Here is a 25,668-nt window from a genome sequence, read left to right as displayed (position 1 = left end):
GGTCTTCGTTGCTGTGCACGGGCTTTCTCAAGTTGCAGCGAGCAGGGGCTGCTCTTCGTTGCGGTGCACAGGCTTCTCACTGCGGTGGCTTCTCTTGTTGCGGAGCACGAGCTCTAGGCGTGCAGGCTTCAGTAGCTGTGGCACGCAGGCTCAGTAGTTGTGGCTCACGGGCTCTAGAGCGCAGGCTCAGTAGTTATGGCTCAGGGGCTTAGTTGCTCTGCGGCATGTGGGATCTTCCCGGACCAGGGCTCGAACCCGTGTCTCCTGCATTGGCAGGCGGATTCTTAACCACTGCACCACAAGGGAAGCCCTGAGACCCCTCTTTTATCATTTAGGAGCCCCTTGCCTGGCTCTTTACCAGGTAAATGGTTCCTGCCTTCATGTAACTCACAATGTACTCACAAAGACAGTAGTTAATATCGTAAGCTCTTCCGAAGTATTAATGTCCAGTAACAAATATTATAAAGCATAATGTCAAATATAGGCATCTGTGTTATAACACAATATATGTGTTCTTGAAAAATGTTACATTTTGCAAAATTCCATGTTAAAAATGATAGAGCTTGTGGGGAAAATCAGGTAAGAGGTAAACTGCTGAAACCTATGCAGTTTTGTAACCAAGACCACACACGTTGTCTGCCTCGCCACACCACCTCTTTCTCTCTCTGATGCAGTTTTGTAACCAAGACCACACACGTTGTCTGCCTCGCCACACCACCTCTTTCTCTCTCTGACACACACACACACACACACACACACACACACACACACACACACACACAGTTGCCTCATGAGATAATTCACTCAGACCAGGAAGACTAGTTAGGGGGAGTCTTTAAAATGCTCAAAAACAGCAGAATGAACACATTGGCTTATAGGTGGTGAGTTACTAAGGACGGAAGTGGAGCTCTGAGCTGTGGGGACGCCATTAAGTTTGGTTCCCTGGGAAGCAGACTCTCAAATGGACATTAATTAGCATGAAGGAAATGTACTGGGAGGTGCTTCTGGAGTCTTAGCTGGGAGGGGTGCCCTGGGGGAGGAATCAGGATCGGGCACGGGGAGAAGTTGGGCTGCCATGATGTAGTCATAAGTCCTCTGCTGACTCCACAGGGACCTCTTCAGAATCGCCCCAAATCTTTGCAGGGTGCTGGGCCTTCATGGCCCTGCACTGACCACTAGTCACTAGGGCCAGGCCCCTGCCCGCCAGGAGTGGGAGTGTGACCTTACGCCAGGTGGCTGCTCCCAGAGAGGACTGACCCAGGAGCAAACCCTTCAGTCCTAAAGGGCGGGTCTGGGGATACAGCGCAGCAGTTGCTGCCAGAGCTAGTTTTAATCTTCTGAAAATAGAGCTGAAAGGGTCCTGCCTGAGCAACAGCCCAACTGAGAGGTTTGGGGTTTTCTTCCTTCCTTCGGGGAGTATGTTTCTGCACACACGGCCCTGGCCCCCCGGGCCTAGGAAAAATCACACGACTTTCATGTTGTACTCTGACTGTTCCCCTGTTTACCTGGGGCAGATGAACCGCTTGGTGTTACAGAAAGAGATGCTGTCACACTGCAAACTATGCAAAAGAAGAGTAAAGGAATAATACCAGGGCCTCTTCACTTTTTCATTGACCTCAGAAAGTGTCGCCATTCACAGACGTGGCCTTGGCAGTTAATTGTCAGGCTTAATGGCCCTGAGAAATTCACCTAAAATGTAAGGCTATTGCCATGGTGGCACATGACAAATTGTACCTAACTTAGGCATCCTCTCCCACCAGATGTCACATCACAGGCTTACAATGGTTAGTTACTACAGAACAGCAGAGGAACTGAGAAAGTAGTCATTTCTCTGGCCATCAGAACACTCTGCTGACTAATTCCTTTCAGTGACTCTTCAAATACATTGACAAGGAAACAAGTGATGAAGGATAGTTCTAAAGCATTACAGGGCATTTTGGGTGAATGAAAATGTGAAAAAATGACTAGGATCGTGAACTCCAAATATTTTTCTAACAAGTGCTTAGACTTATTTTATGTCTTTGACTTCAATAACCTAGATTCGGTGAGGTTTCTGTTTCTATAAACAGGGAAGCTACTTTACCTAAGTATAATCTGAACATTTCAGGTCCTGTGGAATCTGTGTACCTTCAGAGATAAAGTGGATGGCCTAATCTTGCTGCTGACCGTGTCCTAGTTCTGACATGTTAGCCATACAAAATCCCTCATCTCCTAGCAATAGACCCAGCCCAGAAATTTTAGGGCAACCAATCCTACCATCTTCAATTTGATTTCCCTGGCAACAAATTGGAACACTTGTCTAGCTAAGGAGGAAAGAGCTATTCACAGTACATTGCTTGTTCCTCTTAGGATGCATTACTCCATCCTCACATGGCAAGTGTGTACCCACATATATAGAGAGAGGTAGATAGACATATACCACCACATGCACTCATAAATTGGGTACTTAAAAATTGATCTTGCAACACTGGTTTGTTCAGTGTTGTGAAAAGTATTTGCATTTAAGATTTTCTTTCATTTCTTATTTATGTGTGGGGTTTAAGAACCTTTGTTCCATAGGAAAAAAAACAGCTTCAACCCCAGCTTATTGTTCAAACTGTTCCAGTGGGATTGCTTTGATAAGAACTAATTATAATTAGTACAGCAAATATTTATAAATGAGCATTCCTAAATTTCTTGAAGCCACCTGAAAGCATTTCTTTTAAGAAATTTAAATAAGTATTTATCTTAGCCTTAGGAGTTCTTTGTAATTTAGACTAATTTGTAATTAAGTCATCTGGATAATTGATCACTGAAACACTATTGGATAGAGCTTAAGAATCTTGTCTTTTGTAGACTTTGGTTGTAAAGTAAAGTATTAAGGAGGATTCTGATTTGTTTATTTGCTAGGCCATAGAGATAATGTGAGAAGCTTAAACCCAGCCCTAAATTAGTAAGATTTCACTAGTAGCTCTAGGTGTAGTTTAATATACTTCTCAATGTTTATCAGTCATTAAATTGTAATCCTAAGTAATTCCACTGGATCCACTTTATAACAGCCAAAAATTTCTATTTAAAACTCAATCTTTAACCTAAAGCTTTACAGGAATTTTCCAGGTAATTTTTTTCCTCCATAAGATGTAAATGAGAAATAAGTTCTCTGTGTTTATTGGGAGTCAGCGTGCTGGTAGGTCTTTCTGTTAGTCAGGGTTCTGTTACTCCTTATCTGAAGCCCAGTGAGCCGCTACTAGGAAGTTCAGTGGGAGTTTTATTTCTTTGAACAGCACTCAGTCTCTGCAGACAGCACAAGGCCAAAGTGTTTGGGTTTTGTTTTGTCATCTGGTGCCCTTTGACAAGTTTATCTTTTCTACATCAGAAAGAGTCGTTTTAAGCAACATAGTAGCAGTAGTGACAGCCAGCCTGCAGTCACTTGTGTCCCCTGACCTTTGTTTGTCCAGGACTCCTTTTATAATTCTCATTCCAACTCTTAAAATCATATGGAGGATCTCAGTTTTACTTGACTGGTTTTGAAGCATTTTCTGGGCCTGAACTTTAAATAGCTTTTTAAAATATATATATATAAATTTATTTATTTTATTTTTGGCTGCTTTGGGTCTTCATTGCTGCGCGCGGGCTTTCTCTAGTGGCAGCGAGCGGGGGCTTCTCTTGTTGCGGAGCGCGGGCTCTAGGCGCCCGGGCGTCAGTAGTTGCAGTGCATGGGCTCAGTAGTTGTGGCTCACGGGCTCTAGAGCACAGGCTCAGTAGTTGTGGCCCATGAGCTTAGTTGCTCCGCGGCATGTGGGATCTTCACGGACCAGGGATCGAACCTGTGTCCCCTACATTGGCAGGCGGATTCTTAACCACTGTGCCACCAGGGAAGTCCCTTACATAGCTTTTAACAAGTACTTAAATTTAATTTTTGTCTTGATTTTAGTGACCTAGATTTAGTGGGGTTTCTATTTCTCAAACAGAAAAGCTGACCTGGGGGAGGTACTTTACCTCAGAACAATCTGCACAGTCATGTCAGTGCCCTTTCTAAAAGGAAGGTAGCTTTTATAGGAAATTGTTGAGTAGACTTTGGAGATCAGTACAGTTAATTTATTCCTGTGTATCACTGAAACCTGTAAATAGACTATCAGCTTTAGATATTCATCTAATTCTTATTCCAAAGTTGTTAAAGTTTCAGATTGGAAATTGTTGACCTGCTTACTTTGTGATCCTAAGAAAATCTTTTTTTAAAATGTATGAGGTACTTTTTAAACAGTGACGTTATTCATTTAGTTAAAGCAATTATTTAATTTTAGATTATCACCCTCATGCCCATCCCATCCCTTCCTCCCTGTTAAGATGATAATTACATTTTTAGGGAGGCAAAAGCATAGCATTTGTATTATTCTGTTTTTTAATAGACCCCAATTACTTGGAATTGGATTAATCATGATGCATGACACATTATCATTGGTCATAGTTTCTTTTAGACTCCCTTCTAGGGATCCTAATAAGGATCTAGAACTATTAGGCTGATACCTTGTGGGCACCTTCTTAAAATTAACGGATCAAATCAGCTGTCTCTGAGCTGAAGTTAAAAGTGAACTTCAGAACCTGCTCTCTAGTCATCTAGGCTCAGCCTAGATCCTGTAGTTTAGGCTGTAGAACAGGCTATATAACTATATAACAGGCTATATATAAAGGGGCTCGAGGCTTGGTCACGACTCCCTGCAGTGTAATCTATCATTATTTCATCATTCTTCTTCTGAGTAATGTTATTTTAATTGCTTTCTTCGTTTCTGGTTCGCCTGATCCAGACCCTTCCGATTGCTTTTTCTTCTTAACTCAGATGTTTCTCCTTGCCATCCAAGAGCATTGTTGAATGACAAATGATTAAACGAATAAGACACAACCCATTTTCACAATCTAGTTGGGAAGTCAGAGATGTGCAAAATCAACTGGAGAAAAGGCCTCGAGTGCTGTGCAAGAGGTCTGGGGACATACATGATGTAGTGATAAATTCGGCTTGCAGAGATTAAAGCAGGTAACATATGTGTGTCATCTTAAAGGAGTAGCAGTTGCCAGGTTGAAAGGCCTTGCAAGCAAAAAAGAAAACCATACCCACAAAGACACAGATCCTTGAAAAAGCAAAGGGCCTTTGGGGAGCAACAAGCACATTTATAGGGCTAGACTGTAAAGGTGGGTAGAGACGGGCAAGCACCCCATACACTTATACACTTCTCCCCCCCTGTGTTACTATAAATAAATCCCAGAAATCATAACATTTCACCCACGAACACTTCAGTACTTCAGAACATATCTCTAAAAGGTACTTCAGGACATATCCCTAAAAGATAAAGGACTTTTTAAAAATGTATAACTCCAAGACAATTATTATACTCTGTAAAAATTGGTAAAAATTGCATACTATCATCAGTAAGTGTTCAGAGTTTCAATTTTCATAAATGTCATCAATTTTAGTTTTCTTTACAGTTTCTTTGAGTCAGGCTCTAAGTAATGTTCACATATAATGATTGGTTGATGTATCTCCTTAAGTTTCTTTCTTTCAATCTGTAGATTCCCTCTCCATATCTCTTTCTTTTCCTCTCTAATTTTTAGACTGAAATTTAGAATAGAGATTTTCACATATCTACTATTTGATTACCTAGGGGTAATAAATAAGTAATAAATATTTTGTTTATTTCCTCTATTTACCAGTTTTCAAATGGAAGAGCTTCTCTAGCATTCTCTGAAAGGGACCAGTGAGTTTTCCTTTTCTGTATCACTCATGGATTGAAATATATTTATGTTCCAGCGTGTTGCATTTGTCATCTTTATTTTTTATGATGAAATTTTCCATCTGCCCAGTGAGAACCTCTTCAAGTTGGTTCCTAAATTCTTTTGACGTGACCCTAAATGGTATTTGATCACTCCTCCTACCTGGTATAAGATTTTTCAGACCCACCTTGTACATTTGCTGCCCCAGATTTGGAGTCATCCATTTCTCCCTGGTTCCTTTTTGTGGTAAATGATATTTAGAGACCAAATCTAGGCAGTAGGGTTGCCTACTGCTACTAAGTTGGTCTTTGTTCCTGGGCCTTAGAACGCTGATAGAACTGTAATTTTTTTTAATGATAAAGTATATTATGAGTCTGTATTCGTATTGCTTATTCAAATTCAGGACCACAAGACGTAACCTCATTAACCTTTTATTTTTATTTATCCACAGTAAGATTCTTGGAATCTATCAATTCCAGAAATAAAAAGCATTAAAATATCACATTACTCATTTGCTTATTTCCCATGGTATATACAGTAGTCACAGAATAACATCTATAATTTGATTATCAAAAAAAGAAAAAAAAGTACATTGAGGGGTTTTTTAAAAAAGTTTTTTTGGCCAATTCTTCTTGTCCTTAGGGTATATCCCATTAGGTTATGTACAGTCAAATTACAGTGTTTTAAAGTCATTTGGAATTTTGTTATGTGAAAGGATTCAACCAACTGGTTGCAAAGTCAGGTTCATTTTTATCTTTTAAGAAATTGCCTTCTTAAATTTTAATTGTGTTGTATGTCCATTGATTCCTGATTATGTTCTCCAGTTTTATTCTCTTGATTATTTTGTAAATTATTCACTGCTGTAATTTGAACTTTGCACAGACTTTTACACGGAACCCGATTTCCAGATCTTTCTTCTTTTCTTGGTTATCCCGCTGGTCAGACCGTGCGGCTCTTACTGCTTGCACATAATCCCAAGAAGAAAATATGGTTATATTGTAGGCAGTCTTTAACCTTGATACATACATACATACTTGGCATGATTTAGGACATATTATTTCTCTGCCACCGTCTATTCCAAGATGGAAGAGTGATTTTTCTGACTAAGCCTGGAAACAGATATTCCCATTTCAATAATGGGATAGCTAGGGAAGAGCTAGCCTTTTCTCCCAAAGTCACCTAGCAGACTGGTTGTTCATAACGGAATGCTTGCCTGGTCCTCTTTTCACCTCCCTACCAGGTATCTGCCGTTTTTGGTAAAAGCTCACCCCCTTAGACAGGCCAAGGTAGATCAAAGATTTAGGAGAACTACTCATTTTATCCAGATCACGGCAATATCTGTGTGAGCAGACCGTCTCAAAGTAGGTTCAGCATAACTATGCTAATTCCATGGGATGGCCGTGGATGTTATACCCCAAAGGGTTCCAAAGTGAAATAAGTCTGGGAAATTCTGAAATCTAACAACTACCGACCTCTCAGATGATGGTGTGCATTATGAACTGAAGGGAGGAATAGCACAGGTTTGTTGCTCAGGCTCACTTTACTATGAATCCATCCCAGTTTGTCAGCAGGCGACACGTTGTGCTGGCAAATAGCCTCCTTCTAGATTCCCTTTCACAGGACATAGGCGGGACAGAGGAACATGTTAACCCATGTCACAGGGATCCACTCAGCAGAATTCAGATTCTGAGAGAATTCTGTGGGACACACGGCTTGGTTCCCTCAGCAAGAACTTGAAAAAACAAAAAAGACGGGGTGGGAACCTATAGTCTGAAAGAGACAGGAGACATATCAACCAATCACAATATATGAACCTTATTAGGAAACAGATTCAAATAAATTGTAATAAGAAATAACTTAAAAGACAATAAAGTCAATGTGAACACAGACTAGATATTTAGTGATGTTAAGGGATTTTTGTTAAATTTTTTTATGTGATAACAGTAATATAGTTGTGGATTTTTCTTAGAGCTGTTATCTTTTAGAGATACATACTGAAATACTTATAAAGTATATGATACTTTTGATTTGCTTTGAAGTAATACGAGTAGAGATGGTTATAATGGTGATGGTTGTTGTGGTGATAAATTTTGAAGCTGGGTAATGGGTACGTTGTGTTCATTATACTAGTTTATCTGCTTTTCCTTATATTTGAAAATTTACGTGATAAAAAACGTTTTAAAAAGAAGACTGCCAGGACTTCCCTGGTGGTCCTGTGGTTCAGAATCCACCTTCCAATGCCGGGGACGTGGGTTCGATCCCTGGTCGGGGAGCTAAGATCCTGCGCACCACCACCTGCATGCCACGACAAAGATCCCACAGCTGCAACTAAGACCCAACACAGCCAAATAAATAAAATTAAATACATTACTTTAAAAAAAAAAAAAAAAAAAAGAAGAAGACTGCCAAATCTGTATCACTTTCACATGAGTTCCTTAGAAATCACTGAGGCCATAAGTGATGTAAATTCCCTTGCTCAGTTTAGCCCAGTTTAGCTGCTCCAGCAGCTTTGTTCCCCAAAGAGGTCATCAGTGGCATCCTCCTCTGTTTGCAAGAGTATCTCAAAGCCTTGCTTGTTTCTTTGCAGTATGGAAATGGAGCGGTGAGTGGCCCCAGAAAACACTGGTTGTCTAAATGGAGGCACGTGTGCCTGTAGGAAGCATTCTCTCTGCAGCCTCTGGTTTATAGGCCCCTGGCTGGAACATCGACAGGCAGATCGGACTTGTGCTACGTGCCCGGGAGCCAGTAGCACAAAGCAGTTAGGGGCAGGGCTCAAAGCAAGGAAGGTGGTGGTGCATTCCAACCAGAAAGGAAGTTCTTGTAAAAACTTCTGTCCCTGTTGCTGCAGTTTTAGCAAAATGAGATGTAAAATTTGTGATTTTTTTTAAAAGGCAGTTTTATTTGAGCCAAACCATTTGAAGGTATGTTAAAAACCTCACCTCTCCTCCTCGTCCCACACCCCTCCCTACCTCACCCCTTCCAATCCCCAGGCTGCTCACCACCCAGCCCCCCCCCAGGCTAGTTTGTTGCCGCTCATGGCGCTGTCCACTCTGGAAAGTAGCAGGAAGGGCTGATAAGGTGCTGAGGACAGAAATCTCCGGTCTTATCTCTCTCTAGCACACGGTGCCGCGAGTGCATCCTTTTCCTGTCCTCGGACAAGGGACATAAACCGACCATCTCCTGGAAGCAAGGACTTCAAACAGGGCTTGGGGGCCTGCCTCTACGTTCTGTAAGGCCAGAAAGGAGAAAGTGGGTCATTGCTTTTTTTGAAAGTTGTTTTAGTACCAGTAAAAATGTATGTTGTCTTCTAGATCAACAAACATAACTTCATAATAAGACATGAATTAAAAGAGCAGAAGAAAAGAAAAAGAAGCAAGGGCTGAGGGCAAGGGCTACCAAAACAACCAGAGCTCTAAGTCACTGGGCTGTTTTGTTTGGTTAGACTTTTTGTAGGTTTGCCCGAAAGGATTAGATTTGGCCTTTTGTTTGTTGACAGATCAAGCAAATGGTTTTAAGAGCTTTTGTGATAATAAAAAATTGATACCTAGATGGCCCAGTGTTGGAGGAGAAGAGTGAAATATTGGTTCATTTTTCCTTCTGTCCCTCTGTTGTGGCAGGAAAGCAGAAATAACATTCTCTCCCAGATTTTCATCCTGCGATGTAATGAAAATAAGATGAAGAGGAACCTTCCTTTGGGCTTTAGCGTAGCTGGTGGCTGGTGAGGTGATACTTTGCTTCTTATGCTGTAGTCTGGGGTGACTGTGGTAGGCACACCGGTGACATGGGTGTAGGCGTTACCATCTCCCCTCTGGGTCCTCCTTGGAGCCTCACCAGGTAGACCCAGAAGAGTCAGTCAACCTCAACTTCATCCTCAGTCATCTGGATCCTCATAAAGAACCCAGTTTGCAACGTAAAACTTTACAGTATAGAAGAGACCAGGCTTGATACTTTGTTACCATTTTTGGAAGACATTGGTCACTGGCCAGTGCTCACAGCCAATTGTTGGAATTCCAAAAGTTAATGACACCTTAAGAATTGTGCTTATTATATAATAGTAAAGGTCCAATTTTATTCTTGCAAGTTTCTTAGTCTCCTGTTACTGAGTGCTGTGAAATTATCTAGGCTACAATGAATGTTAGAATTATAATGGACCTTAACAACATAGCTGTTGCTTTTCAGACTGTATTCTGTAAAGCCCCGAGAGTTCGTCAGAGATGCCTCGGGGGCCTTACAAAGGGAGAGGAGGGTCAGCACATGAGCTTTGGGTTCCCCCAACGCCACCTCAACCACTGTTCCCCTGGTATGTTACACATTGGCCTTCTGTTTAAGATTTCGTCTGGAGAAAGGCACACACTGCTAAAACCATGTTTGAAAAAAGTCACTGAATAGCCCTCCTTCCTTGTTTTGCAAACGATTTGCTTCGAGGCCCAGAAAGCGCAGTGACTTGTCCAAGATCACACATTCTCTCAGATGTGAGTCAGATTTCTGGACACCCAGGTCATGGCCACTTCTACTACACTGAACTTAGCACCTTTCTTTCTTTCCTTTGAGTATTTTATACCAGTGCCACTCAAAGTATCGTCCACAGGCCAGCCCGTGACAGGACAGAAACTGAGAGTACGCATTTAGAAAATTTTATAGTAGTGTGATTAATTTTTAGAAATTGGAACTTGTGTTTTATATGTCTTTTTGAAATTTTGTTTTCTGACTTTTTTTTTTTTAACAAAAATCTTGGCCCACAATAGATCAGAGATTTTGAAAAGAAAAATAATTGGCCCTTCACCCCTGGTAGTTTGGGAAGCACTGTGATGCAGGGCATTGAATCTTCACAGAGTTTGAGCCAGTTATGGGCTGCAAACAAGAGGCAGGTCTTGCTTTAAGGAACTTTTTTGGATTCTGAGCAGGTAAGGAGGCAATATTACTTGTTCTTTTTCCTTAATATGTTTCTTGCTTATAAAATAAAATTATAGCTTGCATGAAACTAAGAGATGATATATTTAAATATATATGATAATAATATATGAGAAGAATTATGTATTTAATAGCAGTAATGTTTAATTTTTATGAACTCTTTGGGATTGTAATCTCAGTTTAACTGGTTAGAGGTTTTGTTGAATGGAGTTGTATTGTAGTTGGTTTTCTTGTTTAGTTTCTGTCTATTCTAAAAAATAAATTCTCCCGTTGTATTTTTTTTTTTTAATTTTATTGTGGCAAGAACACTTACATGAGATCTACCCAGACCTTTTTATAATTTTTTTTTTTTTTTAACTGTGTGTCTCCCACAGATGGGAGCTCCTGTCTGGGCCCCGGCCCTGGTCAAGTGAGCAGTAGCTGCTGTAGCTGCTCAGTGGATGTTTATGAAGGACTGGATGGCCACAACTTTGGACCTCAGCCTCCTCAAGATCTTATTTGTTGTGTGTAATTTACTTTTATTACACGACTCAGTGATTTCAGGATTTTATCTAATTACTCTTACTAACTTAAATATCCTTTAAACATAGAATTATTTTGCCCTACCAAATTTACTCCTAGAAGTATTTTTAAAATATTTGTTACTTTAGTTTCTGGTCAATTAAAAAGAGGTCTATATAACGATTAATCCCATATAGTATACAGGAGAGGACTTTAGTAATAACTTCATTCACCTGAATTAATTTACCTTTCTCTTCTTAGTAATCTTGACTATTCCAAATAACTATTCATACTCTATTCCTTGTTTCAGAATAGTAGGTTCTCTAAAATCTTCAAAAGATGCTATGCTTTCTATAATAAGGACCCTAAATTTGAGTTGTTAATGATTCCTAAGCGATTATCAAGTCAGTGGAGTAAAGGTGGAAGAGACAGCCCCTTTGTCAGCCTCTGCTTCTGCTTTTGGAGGCTCAGGCATTAGGCTTCAACTGCTTATAAAAGCTTTTTGTCCTGTCTCCAGGGAGCAGGGAACAGAACCAGTTGACCTAGAATCATAAACGATAGCCAGTTTGGATTATTTTTAGGCTTCAATCAAAGAAATTGGTACCTATGTCACATTGATCATTTCTAGCTTTGGAGGAGCCTCGTTTATCTCGTAACGGCCAATGTGTTGTGAAAAGTTGTCACATGGATCACTGCAACTTTCCAGGCCTTAACACCAGTTGAGGGAGGCAGGAAACCTGCTCCTTTTTTCTTTTCCCTCTCTTTCCCCAGAGGCTGTATGACTCTTGTCAGTAGCTCTGATGTCAGTTACTTGAGAGAGGTTGTTGCCATAGAGAACCATCCTTTTAAAACATGTTTATGTTGGCTTTTCGTAATGAGTGGTAATTTGAGCAGCTGGTGAGGCAAGTGGAAAAAAAAAAATGAACGGCTTTGTTAGCATTGGCCTTCCTACGAGGAATTTGGCATTATTTGTAGTTCTTTGCTGTTGTCCAGGGAAAAGCAAGATATTCTGTCCCTTCCAGTTCCCCATTATCTTCTCTGAGATGTCCAGTTCATTTATCTGAGTCTGTAAATTCCAGGCAGGGTTCTAATGCCTAGCGTTAGAGAGGTATCTGCCTGCTTACAGTGGGTTGGGAGTTCTCTTTGATGTCAGATCACTTCGTAAGCAAACTTTGTCCTTGTCTGCCAGAAATCAAACGGCAGGTGGCAGCCCTCTCTACCCCCGCCCCCAACCTCAGTAGCGTAATTCAGTAAGTTAACAAGAGACTGAGATTGAGAACTTCATCAAAACCCAGAGCCCTCCAACCAACGCCGTGTGTGTGTGTGTGTGTGTGTGTGTGTGTGTGTGTGTATACTTCACATGCATCTGACATTTCCAAAAAGCAGATTATATTTCATAATAAATTTATTCATTCAGCAAATATTTACATAGCATCTATTACATTTACTTATATACTAGAGAGAAAACAAATTTTTCTTACTGATGAAATTCAAAACTTTATTTATGGACACTGATATTTGAAATTCACAAGTGTTCATGTCATGAAATAGTCTTCCTTTGATTCTCACCCCCCCGCTCCCCCCATTTAAAATGTAAAAACCATTCTTAGCTTGTGAGGTAAAGGAAGATCTGTAGCAGCCGGGTTGGCCCTCGGGCACTTTGCCAGCTGTGCTCTAGAGAGGGCCCTCCTGGGACCCCTGCGCAGGTCCTGGGTTCCTAGAACCTGTTTGCATGAGCATACACACACTGTACACATGTACACACTCACATAAAGTTAAGAGTTGCTGTGTAATTCTGGTTCTGTTGTTGTATTTTTTATTTTTAACCCCTCTTCAAATCAAAACTTCCCGTCAGTCAGTGGAGTCTTGTATTTGTTTTTAACTCTTGTGATGCTTGCTAATCCTGCAAGTGATTGTGTTTCCCAGGCAGATTCCATGAGGCTGGTTATTTCTGAGACTTTGTGTGTTTATCCTAACTCCAGATGTGAGTGAGTGAATGATATCTTGAAAAAAGACACCAGATTGTACCCCCGAGTGAACTTCTTATGAGTGCAAAAATAGCTCATTGTCGGTGAAACTGTTTTCAGTCATGTGGAAACCAAAAAGGTGCCCTAGAAAGCAAGAGAAGAAATGCTGACATAGCCGCACAATCCCTGGTTTATGACCAACATGTTGACGGCTCCTTGCGTAACCTCTGGAGGCAATCCATTTTGATGACTCCGGGATGCACAGCTTCCCAGGTTGTGTGGTCAGCTCAAGATAACAGGTAGGCTGCACCTTCACAGCCTGCTGCCGGGGCTTCTCGTGGAGCTTGATCCACCTGTTTGTCTTCTCAGAATGATCTGCTGACTTTGCCTTGGATGTACTCTAGAACTCTCTTGCTCTCCAGCCTCTTCTTTTGCTGGCAAGAGCAGTCAACCCATGCATGTTATCCTATTGCTCATGTGCAGCCCGCCCCACATCATGCATGTGATGGGTCCATAAAACACAGCACCCCAGTTTTCCGATTTACCTCATCTTCCAGAAGGTGACATGATAACGTGTGGAATAATAGACCAGAAGAGACATGTATGGATCGTCTGACTGAGCTGTGCATCGCTCAGGGCCACAGGGAGTGATGGGCTGATCACACTAAAAGCACTGGGATGCACCTGCAGGAGTTAGCGAAGCGATTTGCGCTGTGAGGCAAGGTGGCGTCTGATTAGAAGGGTGTGGTTTCATCCGGGTGGGAAGACTGTCCCCTGCAGAATGCTGGCTCTCTTTGCTTGCCACCCTTCCAAGCCCCTTCTAGTCATGAGCCCCGCCTGGCATGCAGGGGAATCTGTGCTGACAAATACAAAGCTTCTGGTTCAGTGGGGGTGGGGTGGGGGGTGCTTCCCAGCCTGGATCTGCCTGGGGTTGGTGTCTTTTGTGCTTTCCTGGAGCGCTCACCATGTGTTTGTTCTTCATTAGAGGCTGTGCTGAACACAAATGAAATAGGCAGGATTTCTGCCCTCAAGGAACTTAAAAATTCCTTGGGAAGACGCTTAGAAAGCAAATTATACAAAACCAGAAAGTACAAGTAACCAATTGCTAGTCACAGTAGTAACCAAGAGAGGTTGTTCGCAGGGGACCAGCTGCTTGAAGGAGGCAGCTTTGCACTTGGTCTTTAAGGGAGTGACGCACACAACTGTCCGTGAAGGATCGGGAAGAGCGTCGCCGGGAGCGTCATGGGCGACCGCGGCAGCGCCTTCGGCTCCCTCTGTTGGCGGAGGGCTTCGTGCTCACGTGTCCTGGCACCCCCTCACCTCAGCACTGCCCCCACCTTGACGGGTCATGAAATGGCTTCATCCCTGAATTCATCACTGTCCTAAGTGGACGGGCGCAATTTCTGCCTCCCAGGAGACGTCAAGACATAACTTGTGTTTGTCAGAGCTGTCCTGCCGCAAAGTTTAGAGAAGACGCAAGTGTTCTTTCAAACTACTCACTTGCCAAGCTTTCTTAACTCTTCACAGACTAATGCAGCACAAGCTGACGACACAGGCTGGGGTGGAAGTGTGCGTTTGTTCAGCACAAGCAGTAGTTCTCAGAGCTAATGACCCCGTTGCTACGTCCATTACCCTTGAGCTCTGGGTGTCTGCTTTTTCTTTCAACGAGAAAGTTCATTGAAGGATTACTGTTGCAGCCTGTGTCTCAACGTGGAAATCAAAAGGCTTCAATCATCTTGTCACTTAAGATCGGCAGTGACATATGAGAAAGGCTGGTGAGCTAAAGCGTTGTGCCTTTGAAACCTCATCCTGGACTGTGTGCTTATCATAACTGGTAAGGTTTTATGCTTATGGTGCATCTGCCCCAAACACCTCTCTAAATTCTCTATCCAAACTGCTGTGTTTCCCTGCCCCAAAAGTTACTAACAACATTCTTCTGAGAATAATAAAGAGAATCCTCTATATTTGGGCAATTCACTGTTAATCCATCTCAGTAGACATGTTTGAATGACACCGAGGACTGGGAACCCAGAAGAGCTTGAGCAGACAGCTCACTGAGCTGCAAAGCCTCTAGGCAGAATACCTAAAAGAAGCGAAGAACAAACTCAAGACATTCTGTAGCCATTTGAGAAAAGGCGTCATGCATCTTTCAGGCACCTGAGATGATTATGGTGTATGATAGCTAATTTCTTAAGCGTCTCTCTCTGCAAGGTCTTGTGTCCTTTGCATCCAACTCTTCCCGCCCCCCGCCCCTACCCCATTTGTAATTCAGAATCGCCAGAGATAGGTTTAGGCCTTAAGATTCTCCAGCTCTAATTATAAAACTCTTAAGCCTGGTTTCAGGCTATTTTTTAAATTTATATGAATTGCAAACTAGATAATAGAGTTTTTTTTTCTATTTAGAAAGTAGTATCTATTTCTTGTGGCCTTTTTTTCGACCTGAAGTTTTAGCATCAGTTAACTTCTGCCTCATAAAGTTGAGCATGGACCAACTGATACATACCTCAGTGTTGGCATGATTTCTGAAGAGAGAAACAGTGACAAGCGGGTCTGTGTGGCGCAGGCCGGAAGCCGGGATGCCGCCGTGGAGGGAGGGCGGGCGGGCGGGCTCTGCGCCTGGCAGCCTTGGGCCAGGCCCTACTTCTGCCACTTCCCGCCGCCAGGCCTTCTGAGTACTAAGTGCTTGAGGCTCGGTTTCTACCCATCAAGGTGAGCTGACGCACGGTGATAAGTGGTTGCCGCACTGAAGGCACTCAAGAAATGATAGCCGCTTTCTTCAGTGCGCCGGGCTGTGGGCACTCTGGGCCAAGTCTCCGCACATGATGGAGGGAGTGGTCCCGCCGGGCTCTTCTGGCTTTAACCCACTGAGGTTCTGTGAGCTGGGGAACAGTCCCCCTGGGTTCTGACCCTCAGAGTGTTTATTGCTTGGGGTAGAAATTAAGGCCCTTGCTATCACTTGGGAAAATCCATCGTCAAATGTTTTTTTAAACACGTGCTGTACACTCATAGGTTCTGAAAGAAATGAGAACACTGCGGGGTTTTCTGAGACAGACAAGATTAACCCATGAAACAATGTTTTAGAACAACACAGACTATTTCATTTTATATTTTTAAAATGGTAGCTTTTAAAATATATGGAAAACAATTCAAGATTCTCAATGTAGCTTTGGATCTTTCTTTTTAATTAACAAAACGTGAGGTAGAGTAGTGGATATATTACAAGTTTAGGGAGAGATCTTTTAAACTGTTTTCTTGACTCCCTTACCGTTTCCCCTCACTGACTGAACTGTGTCTTTGGAAAGCTTCTTCGTCTTAGGTGCACTGCATGGCCTCGGATATGCACAGCTACAGGCGACATGTCCCTTCCCCAGCTGAGTGAGGAGACCAGTGAACTGACGGGACATCAAGGCCAACAGAAAGGCTGGAGGTTCCACGGAGAGACCCCTACCTAGCTCCTACTATAGAGACTCTATCCCTCCCTGTCCCCAGGGGGAAAGCCTGACTTTGTCCTTGCGTACGCCGTGACTGGACAGCTATTTTATCTCTTGGCATTCAAGCAGGACTTAAGGAATCTTAGACTGTAGAGGCATGAAGCTGAGGGAGAGATTGCCAGGTCATTCGTTCCAGAAACCCATCACATTTCCGCTTCCATCCGGATAGCTTCATTGGTATTTTCCCGACTCTCTGCCTCTTGAGAACACAGATTTAGGGTATGTAGAGGATCAGTGGAGACTTCCAAGCCAAGGTATATAAAAAGAGAACCTTCAAAACCTTAAGTACAAAATGGGAATTTATTATCATTTTAAAACTTCCAGCTTCTTACTACCTTTCTTAGAAATGTTGGGATGATTTCCAGGACTTAGGTTTAAAATAGATGCATATTCCAGTTAGTAGACACCCCAGTTTTTTGCTTTTATTGATTTTAGCTTCTAATATATAGTGTCAGTTCTTTTAAATGAATGCTTACAAATTCTTCATTGCAAAATAGTATTTGGCCCTTGCAGTTCTCCTGAGTGGTATTACTAGATGTGCTCTCCAGCTGTATGCTCTCTTACAGGTGGTGTAAAATATTCTCCGTGGATGGACTTGTAGGTGCATTGCTATCACTCCTGCATCTTGGCCTGACAGTTGGGGTGATAGTCGTCTGTGAGCTGAGCTCATCTCTGCTACCTGCTTATAGAGCCTCACTATCCCTCCTCTGCTCTCTGGTGTCACAGAGGAATGGCCAGCCCAAATGCCATTTCAGAGTTCTGTAAATTTTAGACTTTCAAGTCTAATTTAATCTACTTATTTGACTTGATTAGTAACTGAGACCCAGAGAGGTTATGGGATTTATCTAAGGCCCTCCATTAGTGAATAGCAGGAATTGGAATTTTAAAAGAAAAGGTTTCCTAAATCCCTAAGCTTAAATCAAATGTTCAGTAAGATCATTAGTTAACCATACCTCTCTTGCTAGTATTTTGTATGGAACAGGAAGGTTTTTTTGTTTGGTTTTTTTGTTGTTGTTTTTTTGCGGTACGCGGGCCTCTCTCTGTTTTGGCCTCTCCCGTTGCGGAGCACAGGCTCTGGACGTGCAGGCTCAGCGGCCTTGGCTCACGGGCCCTCTGCTCTCTGGTGTCACAGAGGAATGGCCAGCCCAAATGCCATTTCAGAGTTCTGTAAATTTTAGACTTTCAAGTCTAATTTAATCTACTTATTTGACTTGATTAGTAACTGAGACCCAGAGAGGTTATGGGATTTATCTAAGGCCCTCCATTAGTGAATAGCAGGAATTGGAATTTTAAAAGAAAAGGTTTCCTAAATCCCTAAGCTTAAATCAAATGTTCAGTAAGATCATTAGTTAACCATACCTCTCTTGCTAGTATTTTGTATGGAACAGGAAGGTTTTTTTGTTTGGTTTTTTTTTTTGTTGTTTTTTTGCGGTACGCGGGCCTCTCTCTGTTTTGGCCTCTCCCGTTGCGGAGCACAGGCTCCGGACGTGCAGGCTCAGCGGCCTTGGCTCACGGGCCCAGCTGCTCTGCGGCATGTGGGATCTTCCCGGACCGGGGCACGAACCCGTGTTCCCTGCATCGGCAGGCGGACTCTCAACCACTGCGCCACCAGGGAAGCCCTTTTTTTTTATTTTTTAAATTTTTTAAAATTTTACTAGTTTTTAGAACACTGTTAGCAAATTGGGATTCTCAAAGTTTATGAAGCAGTGAAAGTCACATTTGGTATTACAGATTTTTTTTTTTTTTTTGTGGTTGCATTATACGTCTAGTGGAAATGTGGGACTAAGCGAGTTTGTTGCTATTTCAGAGTACTAAAAAGTTGCTGGAGCTTTTCTCAGTACTTGTTTATTTTGAAGAAGAGACCAGATATGAAGAGTATTCGTTTTCTTAAAAAGGTGTACATTGTTCACATTCATGCATTCATGGCTGAGAAGATAGAAACAGGGATTGTAATCACTGTAGTAAAACTGGGTTTATGATTTATAAAGTCATGAAATATGAGACCTGGGCTTTGCTTCTACAGCAGTCAGGTCTGCAACCTATTCCTCCTTTGTTTCCATGGTTTTCAAAACAGGTACATTCCTGGAGTGTGGGAGGCTGCCCACCACTCTGCCCTGCAAGTCATTGTTTTGCCTCCACTTTCCTTGGGTGCTGGCACCTCTCCGGCTTGTCTCCACGCCCCGCTGAGCTTGGTGTGCAGTGGCCCATGATTATTAAAATCCTTATCACCAGAGGACTTGATTACGAGCAGAGTTATTTTCTAGGATTAGAAAGACCCGCGGAGTTCAACAAGTGACTCGAAAATGATCTTGTATTTTCTAGTAATTAAAAGTGTGATTAATACCAGTAATTAGTTCCTGTGATTTAACTGTTAAAAGCAGGAATTCAGAAGGTAATCTACAGGTGAACAAGGTAAGGAGCCATAGGATATGACTCGAATTTGAGTTCCTAAGACACAGATACACTCCGGAGGAGGTGGCCCACGTAAGACAAACTCCTTTCATACTGTGAAGCTAGGTGAGACCTATTTTATGTAAACAGGCCTCCTTCATGGAGACTTGCCGTGTGTGGCTGTGTGCCGTTACTAAATGGAAGGCAAGACCTTTCTCGTCCATCAGGTGGGGATTGGCTGGGATCAGGAGAGCCCTGAGAAGATTTTTCATCCTGCTGTGCAAAATTTCAGCTCTTTTTCAACATTTGAGGAACAAAAAGACAAAGTGACCTTGTTTTTTTGGCTCCTGTGGCAGCTATTTTTAAATTTTTCTCAAAATTACCTCATGGGATTCCAGCCAAAACTGAATATTGATAGATAACATTTTAAAAGCTCATTTGGTTTATTCCACATGTTCTGCATTTTACCTTTTGAAATTTAAGAAACTGACTACGTGATTTTGTGTTTTTAGCCCTGAGTAAAATAAGGTTTGTGCTGATTAGATAAGCTGTGATGTTGTTGGTAAGGTACCCTTTGGGGAGAGCTCCCTGGGTCAGCGGCCATTCAGAGCCCAATTGCCCACTGATATAATACTGATTCAGCCGAAATTTCAGACGGGAGGCTACTTTGATCCCACTGAGCTGGGTTTCGAGTGCTGCTGTAACAAGAAAATACCTGGTCCAATTATATGTGTGGTTGTAATAAAGTTAGCTGCACAAGCAGAGCTTTGCCCTCCCATTTCAGAATAATTTGCAGATTCCTAATTTGGAAACTGATTTATTCGGAAAACTGTTTTCCCACCCCATGAAAGGGTCCTGTGCGAATAAGTGAATGTGAAGGGAGAAGCCAGGTAATTATGAAAACCTAAGTTTAGTGTACTTGTTTAAGGGCTTGATTATTTTAATTGGCTCCTGTGGCAGCTATTTTTAAATTTTTCTCAAAATTACCTCATGGGATTCCAGCCAAAACTGAATATTGATAGATAACATTTTAAAAGCTCATTTGGTTTATTCCACATGTTCTGCATTTTACCTTTTGAAATTTAAGAAACTGACTACGTGATTTTGTGTTTTTAGCCCTGAGTAAAATAAGGTTTGTGCTGATTAGATAAGCTGTGATGTTGTTGGTAAGGTACCCTTTGGGGAGAGCTCCCTGGGTCAGCGGCCATTCAGAGCCCAATTGCCCACTGATATAATACTGATTCAGCCGAAATTTCAGACGGGAGGCTACTTTGATCCCACTGAGCTGGGTTTCGAGTGCTGCTGTAACAAGAAAATACCTGGTCCAATTATATGTGTGGTTGTAATAAAGTTAGCTGCACAAGCAGAGCTTTGCCCTCCCATTTCAGAATAATTTGCAGATTCCTAATTTGGAAACTGATTTATTCGGAAAACTGTTTTCCCACCCCATGAAAGGGTCCTGTGCGAATAAGTGAATGTGAAGGGAGAAGCCAGGTAATTATGAAAACCTAAGTTTAGTGTACTTGTTTAAGGGCTTGATTATTTTAAAAAGACTGTGGGCAGAATTAGTCCAGACACTGACCTTACCTAAAGCCCAGTCCTTATCTGCGCATTTGAAGGTGCTTCCTTTTTCACGCACGCGTTTTCAGCTCCCTGCTGCCAGCCAGCCACAGCCTATACGGTGTGATACCAGCATTTGATTTTTTATCCCAGCCTATTAAGTTAGGATTTTTTTTTCTCCTCTCAAGCCTTACAACGGAGTGTATTTATGTAAAATTAAAATGTAAACCACACTTAATCCCGGCGGTTATGAATGAGTAATTCTTCCATTTAGGAGCAGACGGACACAGCCATGGGTGTCTCGTTCACGGCAGTGGGGCGGGGGCGTCTCATGTCTCCCACCGCCAGCTGAGGGCAGAGGGCACCCCAGCTCTCCCGTTCCTTCCGGGAGGAGGGGGGCACACGGGCCCTTCCAGCCCTGGTGCCCCCTCTCTCGAGTGGCTGCCAGAGGGCCACGCTCTGGACACACCAGGGTCGAGGCTGGCACGTGGCTCCTGGTTTAGCAGGGGCTCCCATATACGCGTGGCGTCTGAGCTTGTGGGTCAGGGCGCAAAGGCCTGTGTATCCACAGCAAGACCAAGTAGGTGTCTGACAACACCCCAGAGCTCCAGGCGTTTAGGGTCTTTGTTTCTGATGGAGACTCTAGGAACTTCGTTGCCATTTATAAGGTTGTTGCCAAGGAGCCGTTCTGTCAGAATGGCGTCCAGGTGACTCACCATCTACCTTGTGAAGTTAGCCTCCAACTCCCCGGCCTCCCACCCCGTACGGCCCTCAGCTGGTGCGCGTGGCCACCGCATTCCGCACCGTGCGGCTCAGCTCTACCCGACGGCCGACGAGGGGTCCAGGGGGAGCCCGGCCCCCCAGCCACGCGGGCTCCGGGCGGTGGTGAGTAACTAGCTGATGCGTAACCGGTGTTACTCTTTTCCCCACCTCAGGACCACCCCAGTCCCGACGCTGCAGAGGGGACTGACGTCTCCCCCATGACCACCAGTGCCTTCACCATCCGCGAGTACTTTGCCAGGCGCATGGCGGAGCGCAAGAGTAAGGTGCAGGGCACGGCCGTGGGGCCGGAGGCTTCAGAGACCCCAGTGGAAAGGAAAGCAGGGAAGAAAAGAAAGAAAGAGGCGAAAGATAAAAATGTGGAGAATTGCACCCACCCCAAGGCCAAGAAGAAGGGAGACCAAGTTGAGTGGCAGCTGGGGGACCCACGTGGGGACGAGAATAATGGTGCTGCTTCTGAGGGTGGAGAGGGTGGCGTGGCGCCACTCGATGACCGGGGCTCTCCCTCGAAGCCCAGAAACAGGAAGGAAAAGAAAAGGGGACAGAAGCAAGCTGAGACAGCAGAGGACGGTACGCTAGATGAAACACCAGTGAAAAAGAAGAGGAAAAAGAAGAAAGGTTCCAAATAAATTCTCTGGAGCCAGGGCCTCCCGGCTCCTCAGCTGTCAGGGCGCTGCTGGGGCAAACTCCCTGGCCTGACGGCAGAGCCGGTTCACCCCGGGAGCCGTGCACAGCCTCTGACACGCCCGGCCCTGCTGCATCTCGCCCTCACGCTTTCCCGAATCGGATTCCCAGAACTTCTTAGTGTCCCAAATCATGGCTCTCAGAAACAAATACATTTCTTTCTTAGACTTTGAGTCCACCGTATTTATTCCCCTTCATGTGAATACATCATTATGTGCACGCGCATGTGTGTGTAGGTCTCTCACAGTCTGTATTTGCTCTTGCTTTCTTTCAGTAACAGTGAACTGTGCTTCCTTCTGAAGGACTCGGTCTAATTAAAGGATTAAGAGGCAGTAGTTGGCATTCAGATAGCACTTTTTGTTCTATAGCCAACCATATGTTTCTGCCAAGTTGGTTTTATATCATTACATTCCCAAATCGGAGAGTTGTTTTGGTCTGGTTTGGTTTGGTTTGGTTTTGTTGGGGAAATTGTTTTAATGCCGTCTTTTCCACTAAGCAGTGGCAGCCGTGTATTTTGAGGAGTTTAAGAGGTGAGCTGACGGTGGGGGCAGTTTAACTTCCCAGCTCTCTCACAGGAGCTCTCTTGGGGTTCCTCAGCGAGAGTTGGTGGTCGGATACATTTCCATTAGGTGTCCTCAAGGACAGATGCCCTAGAGTGGACTCCTCCTTAACGGTAACCGTCAGGGGATCCTCAGGAAGTTAAAAGAAAAACTGAGACTCTAAGCTTATGAAATTACTTTCATCTAGATTGGGACTGCCTTGTGAAAGTTCCTAAAAGTATAAATATCACATAAAGAGTAAAAGATACCTTCAGCCCTGCTCACACCAAATGGTGTCACCTCCTGTGTTTATACTGCCTCTGCCATACCCTGGTGTGTCTCCCCGTGTGCAGCTTCAACTCTCCCCGTGCGGGTTTCCCCGGAAAACTGCAGACGCCTTCACACCCTCTTTGGGACACAGAATGCAAAAGAAAGCGCATGTTTAAGATTTAGAGGTCCAGCACTGTGGTTTCCTCTCTTCTGCTGTCTTTGTTCTCTTGACCTCTCCCTTCTTTCCTTTTTCATCCTTTCCCCCTTTTACTCCCTCTTCCTTGCTCCCCCCACCAAATTTTCAGTTCCCAGTTTTCTCTTACCCCTTGCTGGCTGCCTGCTCCTGGTCCTGCAGACCGTTCGGGAACTCTGAGGATGTGGTACAAGGGCGAGTCGTGTGCTGCCTTCCACCTGATTTATAGATGCTCCTGGATAACAGTAGCAAAAACTCACTACAACCTGATGAGCTTTTGCCCTGGATTTTAACCCTTGGGGTCACACATTAGATATGAAGCGTGGCCCCAAGTTTCTTAAAACTGAGAAAATATATGAAGAATGTTTGATTTTAGTCTCCTAAGAATTCTGAATGGTGCTAGTTGTTTAAAAGGATACACACGCACACACCCCACAGAGAAAATTCTTATGAATTCAGAGCCTGAGTTCTAGTTTCTGAGTTTATTGTGGCCCTCAGAGTTTAGAATCCCAGGCAAGGTCCAGGCTCATAAAGCACCAAAGATTTTTAAAGACACTTTTCTTCACAGAGGGCACATGCCCAAGTTATCTGTGCTTGTCCTATCTTGTATATGAAACTAGGTCCCGAAAGAACTAGAGTTCCAGAAGGGAGTTCCAGAAAGAAACTAGAGTTCCAGAAGGGAGTGGGTATGTATGAAACCTAAAGAGAATTATCTTTATTTATATATATATATATATATGGATGTATATATATATATATATATATATATATATGGATGTATATATATATATTATATATATATATGGATGTATATTAGACTGGGGTAGGGTTTTTTCCCTTTTTATTTACTTTTAACTTCATTTGCCAATAAAAATGAGAGCCAGGAGGATATGCTGAATCGTATGCAGGGGGAGGAAACAAGTGGGCATTAGGGAGCAGGGAGCTGCATCTCGGCCAGGTGGGGTGAAGTGGGCTGTGGAAGACCAGAGGAGGGAGGCGCTCAGGGGTGCTCTCGGAGTTGGGAACCCAAGGCAGTCGCATCGCGAGACTGTGAAGTGCGACTCTCATGGAGAGCACCTGAAGGCTGTGGCAATTATTATTTTAAAGGGCCGCAGAAAGAACTGAATGATTTTAATAATCGAGTGGGTAGCCTGAGATAAAGGTGCACACTCAGCAAAGAGCCGACATCGTGACCATTTGCTTTGAATAACACAATATTTTCTCTAGAAATGCTCAGCTTTCATTTTTCCCAAGTGTCTCCTTTTCAGGCCACTTAGTTTTCTGAATCAAAGTGGAATTTAGAACAATGAAACGTATGCTCTCTGGACACTTGCATTTCATAGGCATGATATTTTAAAAATTGTTAACATATGAGCACTATTTGTTGCCTTAATTTATTTCACTCGGTGAAAATGTATTAATTCTGTAGTCATCAGTGCTTTTCTTGGCATCCTTCAGTTTTAAGAGGGAAAGTAGGTTCCCAGGAAAAGATTTGTCCCATGAAGAGGTTCTTAAATGTTGTCTTGTAGTGCCCTTCTTTTGTTTTCTGTTAATTGTAACAGAAAATAATTATTACTGTATGCTGTTTTATGTGCCCGGCCCTGTTCCAAGCACTTTAAATAAATCAACTCCTTTAGTCTTCAGACAACCTAGTAAGATAACCATTATTGTTTATCCCCTTTTACAGATAAACTCTGCTTTATAAAAGGACCTCTTTCGATTTTTATCACTAGGTTTATGCTGCTCCCAGGGAACCAGCAATGCTCTAGTCTCCTCTCTGCCCTGGCCACACACCCGCACTTTTTTATTTAGTCCTGACCCTTGTGCCATCACCTGTCTTTAGCAAGATTTTCTGTGGCTTATGCTCTTCACATGCCATTGTTACATTTAAATGAGAATATATTTGAAAGCAGCTGGCAAACTGTGCAGAGTTTTGCAGTTAACTTGAGTTAGTATTGTTGATACGAACTGTCGAAAATGCTTTCTAACACCGCATGTTAGAAATTCTTGATGAGTTTTCCTTTCCAATGTGGTCAAGAGGTTGGTGGGAAATTGTTTAAGTAACTCAGCTTCATAAGGCCTGTTTGCCAGTCTACGAAACAGAGACAGAATTTCTTCCAATTTGTAGAAAGTACTGATCCTTCTGAAAGATGAAAGCAAAACCAGCATTTGCACTATCCCACGGTGCCTATCTCTGCTTCTCTCCTCACCTGCTGGCTGACCCTGGCAGGAGCAAGCCGGGACCTGTTTTTTTTTGTTTGTGTTTTTTTTTTTTTTTTTTTTTAGGAACAGCATCAAAGAAATGTTTCAGCACTGTCTACCGAGCGATCTCAGCCTCTGGACCAGCAAGCAGCGCCGTACTTAGATTTGAGTAAGAACTTCCCCACTGTCACCCTGTTTGTCTTTTGGGTTCTGCAGCCACTGCAGTTTGGAGCCTGTTGCGCTGGCTTGTGAGGCTGGGGAGGTCAGATCGGTGCTCTGATATCTGATTTTATAGCGCTCAGTTATTAGTGAGCAAATTAGTATGTCCTAATAAAGAGGATGACTAGACTCCTTGCATGAAAGTATGCTCTCCAGTTAGGAGACACTGAATACACTCAAATGACATGCACAAAGCCCATGGGAACAGGGCAGGG

At 43.1% G+C, this 25,668-nt stretch overlaps 1 protein-coding gene across 2 annotated transcripts in view; it reads left to right on the top strand.

Moving 5' to 3' along the window:
• PINX1 (PIN2 (TERF1) interacting telomerase inhibitor 1) overlaps nt 1-22,193 on the top strand; it is an 87,518-nt gene extending 65,325 nt beyond the window's left edge. For both annotated transcript variants that reach the window (XM_055087351.1, XM_007127503.3), the window contains one exon: nt 21,502-22,193. In XM_055087351.1, coding sequence (XP_054943326.1) covers nt 21,502-21,975 — 474 coding nt within the window. In that variant the 3' untranslated portion in view covers nt 21,976-22,193. The remainder of the gene's footprint in view (nt 1-21,501) is intronic.
• Nucleotides 22,194-25,668: the final 3,475 nt, after the last annotated feature.

Source organism: Physeter macrocephalus, chromosome 9 (genome assembly GCF_002837175.3).
Source record: "Physeter macrocephalus isolate SW-GA chromosome 9, ASM283717v5, whole genome shotgun sequence".
Taxonomy (NCBI): domain Eukaryota; kingdom Metazoa; phylum Chordata; class Mammalia; order Artiodactyla; family Physeteridae; genus Physeter; species Physeter macrocephalus.
Note: the sequence above shows the minus strand (reverse complement) of the source record. Positions and strands in the feature narration are given on the sequence as shown.